A 17010-nucleotide genomic window follows, 5' to 3' on the forward strand; every position below is an offset into this window, starting at 1 on the left:
CTCAAATCGGGCCAATCACGGATAGTCTCTATCTTGGTCGGGTCCATTTGCACTCCTGCTGACACAATGTGTCCCAAAAAGTGTATCTCTGGTAGGAAAAAATTCACTTTTCTTTGCATTAATCACTAACGTGTGATCTCGTAATGCCTGAAAGACTTGAAGCAGATGATCTCTGTGTTCTGCCTCGTTCTTGGAGAAAACAATGATGTCGTTAAAGAAAATGCCAACAAATAGCCTGTACTCTCGAAAAATCTTGTCCATCATCCGGTTAAATGTCGCAAGAGCAATGGTTAAGCCAAAAGGCATCACCAAAAACTCAAATAACCCAAAAGTCGTCCGAAAAGATGTCTTGTAGACATCTCCTGGCGCTATCCCGATCTGATGATATCCACTCTTCAAGTCAATCCTGCTAAAGCACGAGGATTCCTGTAATCTGTCGAGTATATCATTGATCCTAGTAATCGGAAATCTGTTCTTGATGGTGATTTCGTTGAGAGCGCTATAATCGATGCACATTCTCCAAGATCCGTCTTTCTTCAAAACCAACAACACTAGAGAGCAATACGGTGAAGTACTAGGCTTGACAAGACCTTTTTCCAAGAGGTCTTTCACTGGGTTCATAATCTTTTCATTCTGTACTCGGCTCACACGGTAAGGTGGCCGATTCGGTGGTGTGCTTCCAGGTATCAGATCAATGGTTTGATCTTCAGGCCCTCTGAAAAGCAATCGGCATGAGTGTGGAGAAAAATCTTGGCGTTCTTTTGATCAGGTCAAAACATATTCAACCTTTATCCATCGTTCAGTTCTCTCCCAAAAGAATGAGTAAGAAACTGAAGTTTATCAAGTACAATCTCTAAGCCCTTTATTTATCAAAGTCGCTTTCTCGGCCCACTAGTCAACCATGGCGTAGTTCTTGTGATACCAAGGGATCCTGAGTAGAACGTCACTCGCGTGCCCTGAACACCCCTGTCATTGTAAACGAAGTTTGCCAATGCTCGGTGTAATGGCAACACCCCATCCGGGTGCCAGTCGAACTACCTCCGCCTGTGGCGTCAGTCTGTCGGGCGTAATTCCAAATCAAGCCGCCAATTCCAAGTGAAAAGAAGTTGGCCTTGGCTCCTTCAAAAGAGCTTCCTGATCCTTCACTTTGCCCCAAAAGCGGCAAAGTTTGTACTTTCATTCATTAGATTCGGTGCAGGTTCCACGCCATGTGGTACCAGTTCTGTTTTTCTATCTGCCTTTTCTGCCTCATTCCTCAGTTGCTCTCGAACTCTCAGGCCTGTCGTCGTCTTTATCATTCTGTTCTTTCTGTGCCTTTTTAGGGCACTTCGCTGAGATATGTCCATGTTCCCCGCATCCAAAGCACTTCCCCTCTCTGATGGAGCGAGCTCTCTCCTCAGGAGTAAGCTTGGGTCGTGCATCCTTTTTCTCTGGGTTGCTCTTTTTCTTTCTACTTTCATTCCCAGAAGTCTGTTCGGCTCGTTGTGTCATGGCCTCATCTGTGGGGTAGGTCAGACTGCCTGAGTGAATGGCAAAGCCCCGCTTCGCATGACTCATCAACTCCTAAATAGAAGCTGACTTTTATTCCAAGCAGTGATCTCGGATCTCTGTAGGTAGACCCAAGTTAAACGCTCAATCTGTTCTCTGAACGAGATCTTCTTGAATGAAGAGGCGGGTAGAAAAGAGCTCCAGAATCTTTCACAGTAAGCATTTGATTGTATCTTTCTTGGTCTTCCAAAGATGGTTCCAAGCAGCTCGTATATCTCCTTCATATTCTTGCGTCAACCAAGAAGAAATAAAAAGATTCTTAAATTTCAGCCATTTAATTGGCACAGTCTTGTTTAAAAGAAGCGTGGACCACCAAGTACGAGCATTCCTCTTAAAGTAAGAGGCAGCTCTCCGAATCTTGAAGTGCTCTGAATAGCATCCTCCCGCGAAAGCGATGTCAAACTGTTGTATAAAAGACAAAGCCTTCGAAGCATCTGAGTATCTTGAAAAAGTATCAAACTTGATCGAGTGGCCACCTTCCTTAAACTCTCGGACTTTCTTGCTTTTATCTTCGAGAAAGTGGTTAGCTTTGTAAAAAAAAGTTGTTCTTGTTCGCATAAAAGTTTCCGTCATCGGAATCTGAGCTGTCTGTAGACGAGTTCTCAGTAGAACTGTCAGTCTCTGGGCGAGATGTAGCCTTCTTTGCCTTTTTCTTGCCCTTTCCGAAGCTTTGTTTCTTGCTTCGCTTTTTGCTTTTTCTGTCTTCTTCGCTCGAGTCTGAAGAGCTAGAAGAACTGTCGGAAGAAGAAGAAGAACTTGGTAAGCCTTCAAACTTGACACGCTTCTTCTGTTTCTTTGCCTTGTCGAATGTCGACTGACGATTCAAATATCCCGGGAAGTCAATGCCTTTTTTCTGCTTTTTGCCGTGCTTTTTGTCTTTCTTTTGCACGTCGAAAAGCTGAGCAATCCGTGCATCAACCACGTTCTCCAGTTCCTTCTCCGTATATTTCTTGGAGGCAGAAGGTTTCTTGAGAGCAGGTTTCGGGAGTGGTGTTGTGGTTCTTTGCCACTCCATCTGTACCTCTTCCAAAGAGGTCTGGTTCATATATTTTGCCATCTTCGGGTCCTTGGCAAAATTGAGCATCATCTTTGTTGCATCATCAATCAATTTTCGACGCTCCATCTCTTGCTGCTCCGTTGGAGTAGGCCTAGGCGGGCCATACTCCGTGCCGGAATCTTCGTTGTGATCCCTGCCTGCATCTCCAGATGCAGAGGGAGTCGACTGATCGTTGCTTGAAGCCATAGGTGCCGCGGAAAAAAATTTCGGGGATCAGATTTCCCGTAGAAGAGAAATCGGCCGCGCTTTGATACCACTGTAACAGACTTGGACACTCCAAGTCAAGAATCAACCGCGACAGCACCAAATAACCACTTCAAAACAATTCACAGATCACAATAGATTTGCACTGTCCCGGCGGAGTTCCGTGCCTAGAGATATTGGTCGCAAAGACTGGCGCCCCTTTCGGTATTTCTTTTTATATTAATCAGATCAAAGTACAAGAGAGTGGCTAGGGTTTCACTCTCAGACTCTGTGTCCAGATGCTCTGAGAAGTGAGACCCTCACCACTTATGTAAAGGTTACAAGGGATGCCCAAAAGCAGAGCCCCAAAAGCTTTTAAAATAAAAAGCATCAGTTCTCTCTCTCTCTTAGAGAGTCTTTTCTCTTTTTTTATTAAAAAAGCAAAATTCGCGCCGCTCATCATTTTTTTTTTCAAGCCTCCGCGATTTTCGGAAGTTAGGGTTTTTGGCAGAAATTAGGGTTTGCAGGAATTTTAGGGTTTCTGCTCTCCGCCACCACGTCATCACTTTGTGTCAGTCAATAACAGTCCAGATGTTCTCGGGAGATCAAAAATGAAATCCATTGTAATACTTTCTCAGGGGCGAGTGGGTATGGGCAAAGGCTGTAACAATCCCTGTGCTTTATGCCTGTCAAACTTGAGTTTCTGGCATACCAAGCAACTGCGCACAAACTCGTCCACATTCTTCTTGAGTCTCGGCTAAAAGAAGTATCTCTCTATCCCTTTCAAGGTGGTAGTAATGCCGCGGTGACCCGTAAAAGGTGGACTGTGGCATTCGGTCATAACCTTTTTCCTCAACGGCTGTGTAACGCACAACATGGTTTTCCTTATCAAGTAGCTGTAACCGGCCTGTTCAATCCAAAAAGGGCGGTAGACTTTACTTTAAACCTTGATTTAGCTTTCACCCATTATTAGTCGTCTATTTTACCTGTACTTTCAAGACACAACAAAGGGGAGAGGGATACAGGCTGCTAGATTGCACCTGTATGAGTAGACGGACACCAGATTGGCCCCTAACTTAGGCGCCCCTTTCGGTATTTCTTTATTGTTCAAAAGAGGGAATAAACGCTGTGGTTCCCTACAAGCTGCCCCGCACAAACTCGGCTGAATTTCCACTGTTCCAGCCTGATTTCGGCAGCATAACTGTACTAGAACCCTTCACAGTCAGTATTCCCACGCATTGACTGACTTTCCTGACGCATACGGGCACTTTGCAAAACCTGGCGAGAATCTGCAGCACGCTGAATTCTCTGTTTTCAGCCCTGAAATTGCGCCAGATCACCTGTACAGCGGTCCCCTTACGTCCCCGAACCTCCTGGGGGTATTAGGGTCCGTTTAGGGCCAAAATCCTAAACCTGCAAAAATACACAGCAGGCTGTAATTTACTGTTTCGGGCTCCGTTTCGCGTGCCGGTCGCATCCTTAGCAAGTCCTCGAGCTCCCGCACCTGTAGGGCTACTTGCCCTTTGAATCGGACGAGATTTCTGGCGTGAAACCTCTCCGAATTCACCTGTACCTGCGGGGGATTAGCCGCTAGCTAATCCAGTACCTGTGCAAGAGGCTCTTGCCTCGGCAATCGCGCATGAACCCACACAACTGTACATTGGTCAAATGAAGAGCCCACTAGAGGGGCATAACATACTGCCAAAGGGGAGAGAGAGGGCAGTGCGTAGCGTGCAGGGCATCACTCCTGGCACCGCACTGTGCATAAGAGGGAAAGCAAGCACTCCATAGCTCTTAACCTGTGACAGAGACTTGCAAAAATGAGCCTCCCAGCTATAAATCACGTTTTTGCCTTCTCTATAAGTAGTAAACTGGCCTAAGAGTGCCAAGTGTCACTCATTTGTGCATTTTCCCGCTTTAGACCCTCGGGTCTAAAAATATCTCACCCGCAGCCTCTGTTGACTTGGCCACAGAGTAACAAAATGATCCCCATGTCAAACTGCACGTAATGACGCGAAGACATTTTCAGGTCCCAAAATAGCAGTTCCCTAAATTTTAGGAGATGCTGCCATTGTATCTTTCTAGGTCATCCGACCCTCTTTGTACACTGCGGCCACATCGAGAACCGAAATGTAGCCTCTGTAGCAAAGGATTCCACTTTGGCTAGTCAATGACCCCACTTGGCTAACCATAGTCCTTGTCCAACCTTAGTGCTCTCTTGCCCTCAGGCTTGGACTCCCTCTGGACAGTTCCACACTAGCTATGCAATGCAGGGCAGTTAGATTTCCCGAGGGGTGTTTCCAAAAAGTGAAAGTAAATAGATAATAAGAAAGAAATCAACAAAAAGGATAGATAGTAGTCACACGCTGGTGACAGTAGCCATCCCGAATGGAATATCCCGCTACTGTCTCCCCATCCCGTATCCGTGTGAAAATGTCTACAAAATCTGTATCTGTGGCATATTGATCGACCATATCCTCAAAGCTTCTATGATGTATCGCGGAAATAGCTAGAACCAACGGCTTCCGAGACAAAGCATCTGGCACCAAATTCTTCTGTCCTTGCACATGGACAATCTGGAAGTGAAACTGTGACAAGATGTTCGCCCACCGCATCTGCTTTTCCGATAGCTGTATCAAAACCCCGTTTTGCATGACTCATCAGTTCCAGTGATCTCGGATCTCTGTAGGAAGTCCCAAGGTAAATCGCTCAATCTGTTCTTTGAATGAGATCTTCTTAAATGAAGAGGCTGGTAGAAAAGAGCTCCAGAATCTCTCGCAATAAGCATCTAATGTATCCTTCTTGATCATCCGAAGATGGTTCCAAGCAGTTCGTATGAGTTCGTACTCTCGAGTCAGCCAAGAAGAAATAAAAAGCCTTTTAAATTTCAGACATTTAACTGGCGCTGTCTTGTTTAATAGAAGCGTGGACCACCAAGTTCGAGCATTTCCCTTGAAGTAAGAGGCATCTCTCCGAATCTTGGAGTGCTCTGAGTAATGCCCTCTTGAGAAAGCTATGTCAAACTGCTGTGTAAAAGACAAAGCCTTCGAGAAGCATCTCTATAACCAGAAAATGTGTTAAATTTAATTGATTGTCCACCTTCCTTAAACTCTCGGACTTTCTTGCTTTTATCTTCGAGAAAATCATACTGGTTGGCTTTATAAAAATTCTTCTTCTTTGCATAAAAGCTGCTGTCGTTAGAGTCCGAACTATTTGAAGACGAGTCCTCGGTAGAACTATCAACAACTGGGTGAGATTTAGACTTCTTTGCCTTTTTCTTGCCCTTTCCGAAGCTTTGCTTTTTGCTTCGCTTTTTGCCTTTTTTGTCTTCTTCGTTGGACTCAGAGGAGCTAGAAGAACTCTCAGAAGAAGAAGAGAAGAACTGGGTACTCCTTCAAATCGAACACGCTTCTTCTGCTTTCTTGCCAATGCAAAACGACCCAAATAACCCGGGAAGTCAGTTCCTTTCTTCTGCTTTTTGTCGTGCTTTTCTGCTTTGTTCTGCGCGTCAAAAAGCTGAGCAATCCGTGCATCAACCACCTCTTCTAATTCTTGCTCTGTATACATCCTTGGAGTAGGAGGTTTCTTCAGGGCCAGTTTGAGGGGTGGTTCTGTGGTCTACTGCCACTGTGAGTGCACCTCGTCAAAAAAGGTATGACTCATAAATTTTGCAAATTTCGGGTCCTTCGCAAAATTTAGCATCATCTTTGTTGCATCGTTGGTCAATCGTCGACGCTCCATCTCTTCGATCTCCGCCTGAGTAGGCCGAGGCTGGCCGTACTCCTCGCGTGAATCTTCGTTGTGATCTCTTCCCGCATCTCTGGATGCAGAGGAAGTCGACTAATCTCTGTCTGAAGCCATAAGTGTTGTGTAAAAAGGATCGGATTTCCCGTAGAAGAGAAATCGGCTGTGCTCTGATACCACCGTAACAGACTTGGACACTCCAAGTCGAGAATCTACTGCAACACGACAAGATTCACTTCAAAATAGTTGACAGTTCACAATTGATTCAACACTGGCCCGGCGGAGCTCCGTGCCTAGAGATTGGCCCCAAAGACTGGTGCCCCTTTCGGTAGTTCTTTTTGTATTAATCTGTTGCAAAAGTACAAGCGAGTGGGAGGCTCTCACTCTCAGACTCTATGTCCAGATGCTCTGAGAAGTGGGAAGCCTACCCACTTATTAAAGGTTTACAAGGGATGCTAAAAGCAAAGCCCAAAAGCTTCAAAATCAAAAGCCTTGCCAAAAATAAAGCAAAAGCTCTCTCTCTCTCTCTCTCTCTCTCTCTCTCTCTCTCTCTCTCTCTCTCGCGTAGAAAAAATAGGCCATGCAAAACTACCCAAAAGCAGGGCCGTAAAAATTGCCACGTTAGCAGTACGGAATCCCGTGAAATGCGCCGCAAAACGCGGGCTGTCCGTACGGTGCGTACCACGTCAGCAATTCGGGGGGTCATTTCCAGGGGCTGTCCATGCGGGGAGGGTGTGTGTGTACAGGGCAACCGTGTCACCAGTTTGTGACACTGAGTGCCGTTGCAGAGGAGTGGAGTGTCGTGGAGTAGTCGGGGGACCTGAGAGGGCTGGGCATGGCCTGGGAGAAGGGGGTAGGGGCTGAGCTGTAGGGGGCTGTCCCATAGGGCAACCCTCGCCCTAGGGAGGCGGACGAGACAAAGAGGGAGAAGTGCTTGCAGCTAGGGTTTGAGAGAGAGAGAGAGAGAGAGAGAGAGAGAGAGAGGGAATGTCGAATTGGGATGCCCCTATACACAGTTGTTGGCCCTGAACTAATAGTCAACACCCCCGTTTGGGTATTTCTCGTACAAGAATCAGAGGGCTAAGAAATCCAAGAGTTGGTACTCAAACAATCAAGCGGCATCAATATGCAAGTGGTGTGTATATAAGTGATGCCCCAAAGGGTTGCTTTTATAAGGAGCTCTCCAAAAACAGCCCCCTCTTCCCCCCCCTTCTCGCTTTTTCCCTAAAAAGAGAGAAGGAATACGCTTTTTAATGCTATTTTAAATTCAGTTTTAGAAGAGAAACCCCATTTTTGGAGAGAGGAAAAATCAGCAGATCCTAGAGAGAAAATCGTGGATCCTAGAGAGAGAATCAAAAATTCAGTTAGTGAGAGAAAATCAGTATATTCTAGAGAGAACCAATGCACGTAGAGGATTCTGGCTCTGACAAAGAGACTCCCATGGACCACATTTCTAGAGAGAGAGAGTCCCCGATTGGTGAAACGAACGCAATGATCAGTGCGCCTATGGCCTCGATGCAAAAAACCTTACCCTAAAACTCGTCACATACCGCCCTCTAAAATCAAAGCAATCATCCTCAATTGCAGAATATAGCAAAAGAGAAGAAAAGTAATAAAAGGAAGCCATTATTATAAAAGGGAGGCCAAGGCCTCATTTGTAGTTATCGAACCCATTGGCAGAGTGCCAGTGGTTAGCTCGTGAGGCACGAGGTCACCTTGAGGAGGTGAGGCCGGGTGGTATGGGGCGCTCCTTCTTACAGGTGCACGCCTCCGTCCTCGGACGTTGGCCCCAGCATGGGGGAGCTGGCGGATGGTGGCTATGGTCGGGTTGTTCGTCCGCGTGTGTTTGCGTGTGTTTGTAGGTGGTCTGTGTAGTCGGGAGATCCACTTCGCGTGTTCATTTCATGGTATCAGAGCCGGCTTGGCTGCAGGAAGGACCACATGCACACGGATGGATCGGTTTGAGTCGGATAACCTTGATTTAGTCTAATTTTCATTTACTAATTGCTGAAATTACTTAATTTTCTTCTCGAAAGCACGTATGCAGGTGAAAATTAATGCTTGGTTGCTGATTTTTGATAAAAATCAGCAAATTAGCAGCGGGAGATATTGAAGATCAGAATTTTTTTAAATTAATTTTCTGATTTTCGATGAAAATCGGAGGACTACTTATTAATTTTTTGATTTACAATTAAATTCAGCACAATACCTCTCCTTGCCTGGGGTGGCCCTGTGCAGCATAACAATCTCAGTCTTTGTAGATAATTAATTTATTTACGAGATAATAATTATTTAATTAGTTGTGTGCACATCTGAATAGAACTAGCAGTTCTAGGGCCTAAGGTGCGCCTTGATGCGGGCCAGAGCACCTTAGAGGGACCCTAGCAGAAAATACCTTGAAGCCCTAGCGATTGAGAAATCGGGTCTTCAATAACGGGTAAATTGTAGCCTCAAAATTTCAGGCTCAAAAAATTACGTGCACCATTGCGAGCATAGGAATGAGATGGGGTCCTTAGAATAACGATTCTAAGGCTTGGAAGGCTTGGATTATTTTTTATAAGGCCTTGGGATAAGTCAGTTAAACTAATTTTAATCATTTGCGTCCGAGCCAAATGTTCGGACAAGTGTGAATAGGTGGTGCAGGAGTAGTGCTAGTACGGCATTGTGCCGGGGAGCAGCTAACGTTTTCATAAGTAGCATTCATGTGTGCAGTTGTGTGTTAATTTGCACATTTCATCATTAGCCTAGGAACTTTTAAAATGCAAAGGTGAATGGTTTTTAAGTTATTAAGTGTGTGTGCCACTTGGCACACTTACCCATGCACGTGACTCTCTCACCCTCCCTCATCCTCTAGCGCCCCCTCTCTGGCTGGCTATATGATTCTCACCCTCTTTTGGGGTTCGCAGTGCCCCCCCCCCCCCCCCCCCCCCCCCACACACACACACACACACACACCCAATGTGAGCATGCTCTACGCGATGGAGCTCTCCATTGAAGTTTGAGAGCAGCCCTTGCGACATATGTGGTAGCCTTGTGCTCCCACTGTTTAGAACAAGGGCTCTCACAATCATAGCCACCTTTTGGTGAAGATTCGTCGCGAGCACTCTCTTTGTAGAGTGCGGTGGCTGTAAATTCTCTGTTTTCAGTCCCTAATCACCTTGATTAGGGTTGTTTTCAGCGGAGCACTCATAGAATTTCACTCCTTTCTACTTATCCTGCGCTTACGCAAGGTTTGGTGCGATTCCATCGTGAAGAAGGTTTCCGTTTCGGCGTAGGATCACGCACAGGTAAGAATTTCAGGTTGTGTGCAGAAAATTACAGCAAGCATATGTGCGTCCATTTTTGCTTGCTTCTCTCGAGTTCGATGCATGAATGATGGAAGATAGACTCTCCGTTGTGAGAGCTTCGATAAGCTGTTTGGAAGATAAGACTGCTGATGAGAGCTTCCAACAAGACTTGCAGAAGAGGGGAAGTCCTCTTAGCAGAAGGAGAGTGGAAACACTCTCTCAGTTAGTAGTCAGAACAAAACAAAGAAGAATAGAGGATGCGCGATGTTGTGTTCGTGTGCTTGTAAAGAATCTCCCATAGTAATAAAGATATTCTCTTTATGGGGGGGGACCATCCCATTTTCTGGTCCCCAATGATGTGTCAAGCTTTCCTTCTCTCTCACCAAAAAATTCTCTTGAGTATATAAATTGCAATTTAAAAGTTAGTTAAGGCTTCCGTATTTTTGTGCCAGTGGTATGAGAGCAAGGTCATCTCTCTCTTGCTTAATGGATTGATGACTCTTAGTAGACTGCAGAAATGGAAGGACGTGAGATAGAGTTCACTCTCCTTCAACAGTAGGTGGCAGAGTTGCAAAAAGCTCTCTCCCATCCAGAAGTTCAAAAGATTCTCCATACCCTTGAGAAAGGGAAGGAGAGAGTGCCGATGGGGTCGGGAGAAATCCCACAGAACCCAAAGACGCAAGAACCAAAGAAAGAATTTTAGTTGGAACCTCCTGCATGCACGAGAGACAAAAGAAGCCTCTAGAACGTCATGTGCGGTTTAATCCAAATGTTCAAGAGCAAGATCGTCGTGATTCTCCTCAGTTTTCTTTCATGAAGGATCTGGATGACATAGTCTCTCAAGAGGACACGTTCCTTGACGATCCGTTGCAGCAGGAAGTGCATTCGAAGGATAGAGCTCCTGACTACAAGGAGTCGAAAGGCAGAAAGAAGGAGCATCATAAGAAGAAGCACCACAAGCAAAAGTCATTCAAGTCAAGTGACAAAGATGTAAAATTTGAGACCTACAATGGACGGCGGGACGACGACAAAGCTTTAGCTTTCATCCGCCAGTTTGAAGTTGCATTTGCTGAAGGGAACTTTAAGGAAAGGTCCAAGCTTCGCCATGTCAGTATGTACGTGAAAGGCACGGCCAACAGTTGGTGGCTGACTCTTATCCTTGAAAAACGCAAGCCTCAGGATTGGACTGCCTTCAAGAAGAAGTTCTATGCTCAATTCCTCCCTCCGGATTATGAGGAAGGAGTAAAGAAAGAATGGGATCTACTTTCTCAGTTAGGGAACGAAACTGTTCCACAATAACCCATTCAAGAAGATTGAAGATTTGAAGCCGGATTGCATGAAGCCTTGCAAAAGGCTATGAAGCTTTATCCTCGAGGCAACCTACAAATACTTATGGAATAGATGTGAACAACCAAGAAGGTGCAAAAACCACATGGCCCATTACTGTGAGCTATGAGCACAGGAGCAAGTGGGGAGGGAGATTCACATTTTCACTTGCAAGAGTGCTTGTAACTTGGAAGAGGTGGGAGAGGGTAGAGCTTCAAGTTTGACTTGCAGGTGCCAAGGCCCAAGTTATCCCTTATTTAGCTTCAAAGAGGGCCCCTCTTGAAAATATGTCTATTTGGCCTCCCATTTTTCCATCTTTAACCATTAAAAATGTGTTCACCATAGTTTTTTCAGCTGAATAATATGTGCCCCTGATGTTTTGTTAAAACCTTCAATTATATACATTACAATTTACAAGTTTAGAAACAAATGGAAAGTACACACAAGTTAGTATTCTGAATATCACGTCATGACTCTTGTCTCATTACCAAAAAAATTGTGCATTACAGAATGTATGAATGCACATAACTTGATATATCAAGGGACACAAGCTTCAACGCTACTAATATCAAACTGGGAGAAGACATTACATAGGCTATGTAGATAATAGCAGATAGTAAATAGTCGACAGTGGACACACAGGGTCCTAGGTAGTAGGTACTAGGAACTAAAACATGTAAACAAACATTTAATGAAACATGGCAGTAGAGTCTAGACTCAAGACTCTAGACTGTAGCCTGAATGAGTCATGACTGGTCGCTGGTCTACTCATCTCCATCATCCGCAGATGTAGAGCCCTCCCCTCCCCACTTGATCTCACTCGTGACTCCAAAAGTACGTTCAATTTGGTTCTTCTTCTTTGGTTCAAAGATCGGCCCTGACATTAGGGACAAATCTCAGGCTTTAGGTTTTTAGTTTATATGTGTTTTTGTCATTCCAGTTTGCCGATTTTAGTGGAACATTGTGGTATGTAGTAAATAACATGGATTATGGATCTGGTGGTTATATATTCTCATTAGCACATGAGTCTTCAACCAGCACATTCATTTTCATCTGAATTCCTGGATTCATCTAGTTTTATGCAATTTCATCATTTTGGCTTGCTGACATTTCCATCCTGTTTTGTTAACTCGATTGTCCTGATACTGTTTGATGGTTCTTGCATGTATGACGCTTGGTAATCTTGTAAGTCTCTCTTCTGATGTTGTATGATGTTTTCAGAAAGTAGAAGAAGCGCTTGGGAAGGGTTTGGAAGCGTCCAAAAGAAGTTCAGTCATGGAGGATGATCCCGAATATGAGCTCATCGTGGACTGCAACACGTTGTCAGCTGATATAGAGAACGAGATAATTATCATTCACAACTTTATCAGGGACAGGTATAGATTGAAATTCCCAGAGTTGGAGTCTCTCGTACTCCACCCCATTGATTATGCTAGAGTTGTTAAGAAAATCGGCAATGAGATGGACCTTACTCTTGTGGACCTTGAGGGGTTACTTCCATCGGCTACGATCATGGTTGTTTCTGTCACAGCATCAACAACTACTGGGAAACCCCTGTCCGAAGAGAATTTGCAAAAGACTTTGGAGGCTTGTGACAGGGCTTTAGCCCTTGATGATGCAAAAAAGAAAGTGCTGGATTTTGTGGAGAGTAGAATGGGCTACATTGCACCAAATCTTTCTGCAATTGTAGGGACTGCAGTAGCAGCCAAATTGATGGGTGTAGCTGGCGGTCTTATAGCTTTATCCAAGATGCCAGCTTGTAACGTTCAAACTCTCGGAGCAAAGAAGAAGACATTGGCTGGATTCTCAACAGCCTCAGCGTCAGTGCATACCGGTTTTGTTTTACAGACAGAGGTGGTTCAAAGTACTCCCCCTGCTCTGAAAACACGTTGTTGCAGACTGGTAGCAGGCAAAGCCACATTAGCCGCACGAGTAGATGCCACTAAGGGCGATCCCACAGGAAAGACGGGAAGAGATCTGAGAGAGGAGATACGAAAGAAAATCGAGAAGTGGCAAGAACCTCCACCACCCAAGCAGCCAAAGCCTCTCCCTGTTCCAGATTCTGATCCCAAAAAGAAACGTGGTGGTCGCAGGCTCAGGAAAATGAAGGAGAGGTAGTATTCCCGGCTTTTAATTTTGTATTTGCAATGTTTTATCGCTGGCAAAGCTTTATTATAAAATTACCCTTGTGTATCTCAGGTATGCATTGACTGACATGCGAAAATTGGCGAATCGAATGCGGTTTGGAGTAGCTGAAGAAAGCTCATTAGGTTAGTCTATGTAGGGTTTGTTTATTTACTATATTGCCATTTATATCTTTAAGGACATTGAAAGAATCCTTCTGTTGTGGTTTGCATAGGGGATGGCTTGGGTGAAGGCTACGGAATGCTTGGGCAGGCTGGAAGTGGGAAGCTGCGAGTTTCAATGGGTCAAAACAAGCTTGCTGCTAAAGCTGCTAAGAAGTAAAACCCAGAAGAAAATTTTCATATTACAAGTAAATGTGTTTTTTCCTTGCTAACTATCACAACTTACTCTCTACAGGTTTAAAGAGAAGAGTTATGGAAGCAGTGGTGCAACGTCGGGCTTGACATCCAGCTTAGCATTTACACCTGTGCAGGTTTGAATCGTACCCATGAGAATGCAGCAGCATTGTTCAATTGCTTTGTGGCTTTATGATTGTATTTTGCATGGGTGCAATCCATTCAATAACCAAACTGAATTTTGGTGGCTTTGGCAGGGAATCGAGCTGACGAACCCTCAAACCCATGCAGCTTTGTTGGGTAGTGGTACACAAAGTACTTATTTCTCGGAGACTGGAACCTTTTCAAAAATCAAGCGCATTTGAAAGAGCTAGTGTGCATTGGGTACGCCCCCCGTGAACAGTTTCTTTACTGGAAATCACTATGGCTAAAGAGGCTATGTAAGTTACTAGCCAGACTTGCTTTAGGAAGTTAAGAGTGTCTCCTTTATGGACTAATGCACAGCTCAGGCTGATGCCTTGTGCAGGATGTGATCAGCCTTGGGCAATGCAAACAAGATGGTTGTGGTAAAGATTCTTCAGCATTTTCGGAAACCTTTGATACTTCAGCATCCTATGGATACAGAGCTACAAAAGGTCGGTTTTGGAAGGTGAAGCCTTTTTCCAGTCGCCTGTTGTTTTCTTATGAAGGGCATGTTGCATAGTAAAGGCGACACTATCAGATGGTTTTTGGATGGCGATGTTTTTTCCGTAGATAAGGATGTGTTACGGAGTTACATCGAGGATGTGTATGGAGTCTTGGCAATTATCTCATGCTCTGTTTGAATGAGTAATCCTTTAGTTTCTTGACATGTTGAAACATGTATATGCAATGTAATAGGGTCAAAACAAACTTGTCAGTATACGGTACTTGCATATAGTATAATCTCTTTTACATCTATTTCACCAAGACAAGTTTGCTTTCAATCTAAGCAACTTTTGGCCATCTATTCTAGATGGGCATTGACACTTGCTCATAGTGGCCTATGCTCACACGGTCTCTCTCTCTCTCTCTCTCAAAATGGAACTTTTTAGCACTAAGTTGTAGCTCTCTCTCTCTCTCTCTCTCTCTCTCTCTCTCTCTCTCTCTCTCTCTCTCTCTCTCTCTCTCTCTCTCATGAGATCTGCCAGCGACCGATGTTGGATCTCTTGTGATTTAGCTATCCCAGCTAGCTGCTTAGTTCACACCTAGCAGTTTAGGATTCCATAGTATTTTATTTTGTCATTTTTTGTCACTCTGACCTTGTATCAGATCCACCACATTGTAACTTTCTGGTCTCATAGGTCACTTTGGCCTTTTGAAGACGTTAATATAACATTTCATTTCATTTCATTTCTCTCTCTCAGATAGAGTGAACAGTAGGCAGATGTATGGCATAAAACTGGTGATTGCAAGGGTTTTCAAATTTTCTTGTGATTGTCACGATGGTAATTTTCAGATACAAAAAGGAAGCAATTCTACAAAAAGGAAGTAATCCTCACAGATGTGGCTTGAACCTTGATTAAATTATAATTGGATTTGCAAAGTGGGGGACAATTGTTTCGATTGTGAGCTTTGTTAATGATGGTGCTTGAAACATCCTTAAGTATCAAATTTGAGAAGTCTCATCGATGAGAGGTGCACAATGTTCTATAGTCCTTGGAAGCTGAGTGCTGCTTATCCCCTTCATGCCTTATTTTTGTTCTTGGATATCTTTTTCATTGGTGCTAAGTTACATATACTTCCAAATTTGTTACCACTGTTTGCGTCACTGCAAGCTCTTTTGTAGGTCACTCCGTAGTTTAGGTCTAAGCCTTAGCAATTCTCCAAGGTTAGCATGCAAGAAAATGTTTGTGGCAAACGTGTTCAAAGAGCGCTTGCGCGCATAGTCTTTCAAACTTACAGTCTTTCAAACTTACCAGCAAATTTCACCAGAGTTCCTTTTCTCTACTCAAGCTTAATGAAGCCCATTCATGATTGCAATGATAAATATGAAACTTATTACACTTACGAAAAAAGGTGGTTTCCAAAATCGGTTACATTGGCACCTACTTCTTGATAATCTCAAGCATGATAAAACTTCATTTCACCATCTTTTCATGGTCATCATAGCAGCCATTTGGTCTTAAGAGTGTATATTCATAATAGGGTACTCTTAAGATTCTTCCATGCAATGTAGTGTCGGCATTCTTAATCGTTCGGAAGTTGCGTAATCCCAATATCTCTGGAAATGTGCGTTCTATCAAGCCAATGCAAAAAAGGGGGTCACTATTCGGTTTAATTCCTTGTAAAGAATGGCAAAATTCTCCTTGAATTTGCCTATGATGATGATGGACTCGCTCGCATATACATCTATAAAGACCACGGGGTCGAGTAAAGGGATCAACGGCCCCCATTTAATTCACTGTGGATCAGATTTGCGTGGGGTAAAAAGATTAGGGTCCCCATCGTTGCGCTTGCTGCTTTCTCTAGACTTGCCCCTCCACACTCCCACGCCTTATCCAACCCACCTATCATGCGTTTGTGCAAGGAATGTGACTCCGCATGTAAAAAAACTTGGTGGCACATACTCTATCTATAGAAAGTCATTTGGCCCATTATGCAGGGCTTCAAAGTGAGGGAGGGTCGCATCTTGATTTCTTTATACCCTCCCAACTTGAGAGATTACATAAAGCTTAGTACCAGCTCATGGAAACTAGTATCACACTTGAGACGATGGACTTCAAAACTACAATACAAAATGTGAATTCTATATTAAAAGAAAATCCATGTTAGACACGGAAATATTTTTGATGAGTAAACTTCACTTCCAACCATGGAATTATATATACAATATATGGGAGTAACAACAACCAGCTGAAAAGTGAAATCCTATAAATTTACATAGTATTCTTAACACAATATATAAGCAGCCAACTCAACCATCACCAGACATGATGTAATCACTTGAGCTTTGGCTCTACTTATGTTTAATACAAATCGTTAGAATGTCTTCATTTACATATCTCTCTCTCTCTCTCTCTCTCTCACACACACACACACACACACACACACACACACACACACATTCTTTGTATTTTTTCTTAAAAGTAATTGTCTTGTTTCTCTAAGTTCTATGTAATTTATCATGATAACCCTACATGCATTTTACACACAAAAATCGTAGACTTGATGGCTTATTCCAACAATTATTACAATATGGACACACCAATATCCTCTTCTGATGTGTAGATCTTATCATTAGATATGATATTTCAAGCTTTCAATTCTAGTTACCAATAACTATAATCACAACATGCACAAGTTTTAGCAAATAACCAAGCCATTCTTGGAATTTTACCTTCTCAAGCTCAATCATTGAATGCAC

At 43.8% G+C, this 17010-nt stretch overlaps 1 protein-coding gene across 4 annotated transcripts in view; it reads left to right on the forward strand.

Annotated features, from left to right (window-relative positions):
* EMB1220 (pre-mRNA processing ribonucleoprotein binding region-containing protein) overlaps positions 1 to 14654 on the forward strand; it is a 28893-nt gene extending 14239 nt beyond the window's left edge. Inside the window, exons 3-8 of one of the 4 annotated variants that reach the window (XR_015190196.1) lie at positions 12367 to 13259; positions 13345 to 13415; positions 13505 to 13607; positions 13687 to 13762; positions 13883 to 14065; positions 14135 to 14654. Coding sequence is in view for 2 of the 4 variants with exons in the window: in XM_086528635.1 (XP_086384761.1) it covers positions 12367 to 13259; positions 13345 to 13415; positions 13505 to 13607; positions 13687 to 13762; positions 13883 to 13990 (1251 nt within the window). In the remaining 2 variants the exon portion in view is untranslated. The remainder of the gene's footprint in view (positions 1 to 12366; positions 13260 to 13344; positions 13416 to 13504; positions 13608 to 13686; positions 13763 to 13882; positions 14066 to 14134) is intronic. The other 3 variants (XR_015190195.1, XM_086528635.1, XM_086528636.1) reach the window with 3 other exon arrangements.
* Positions 14655 to 17010: the final 2356 nt, after the last annotated feature.

Source organism: Adiantum capillus-veneris, chromosome 14 (genome assembly GCF_014529385.1).
Source record: "Adiantum capillus-veneris isolate H3 chromosome 14, ASM1452938v2, whole genome shotgun sequence".
Classification (NCBI taxonomy): Eukaryota; Viridiplantae; Streptophyta; class Polypodiopsida; order Polypodiales; family Pteridaceae; genus Adiantum; species Adiantum capillus-veneris.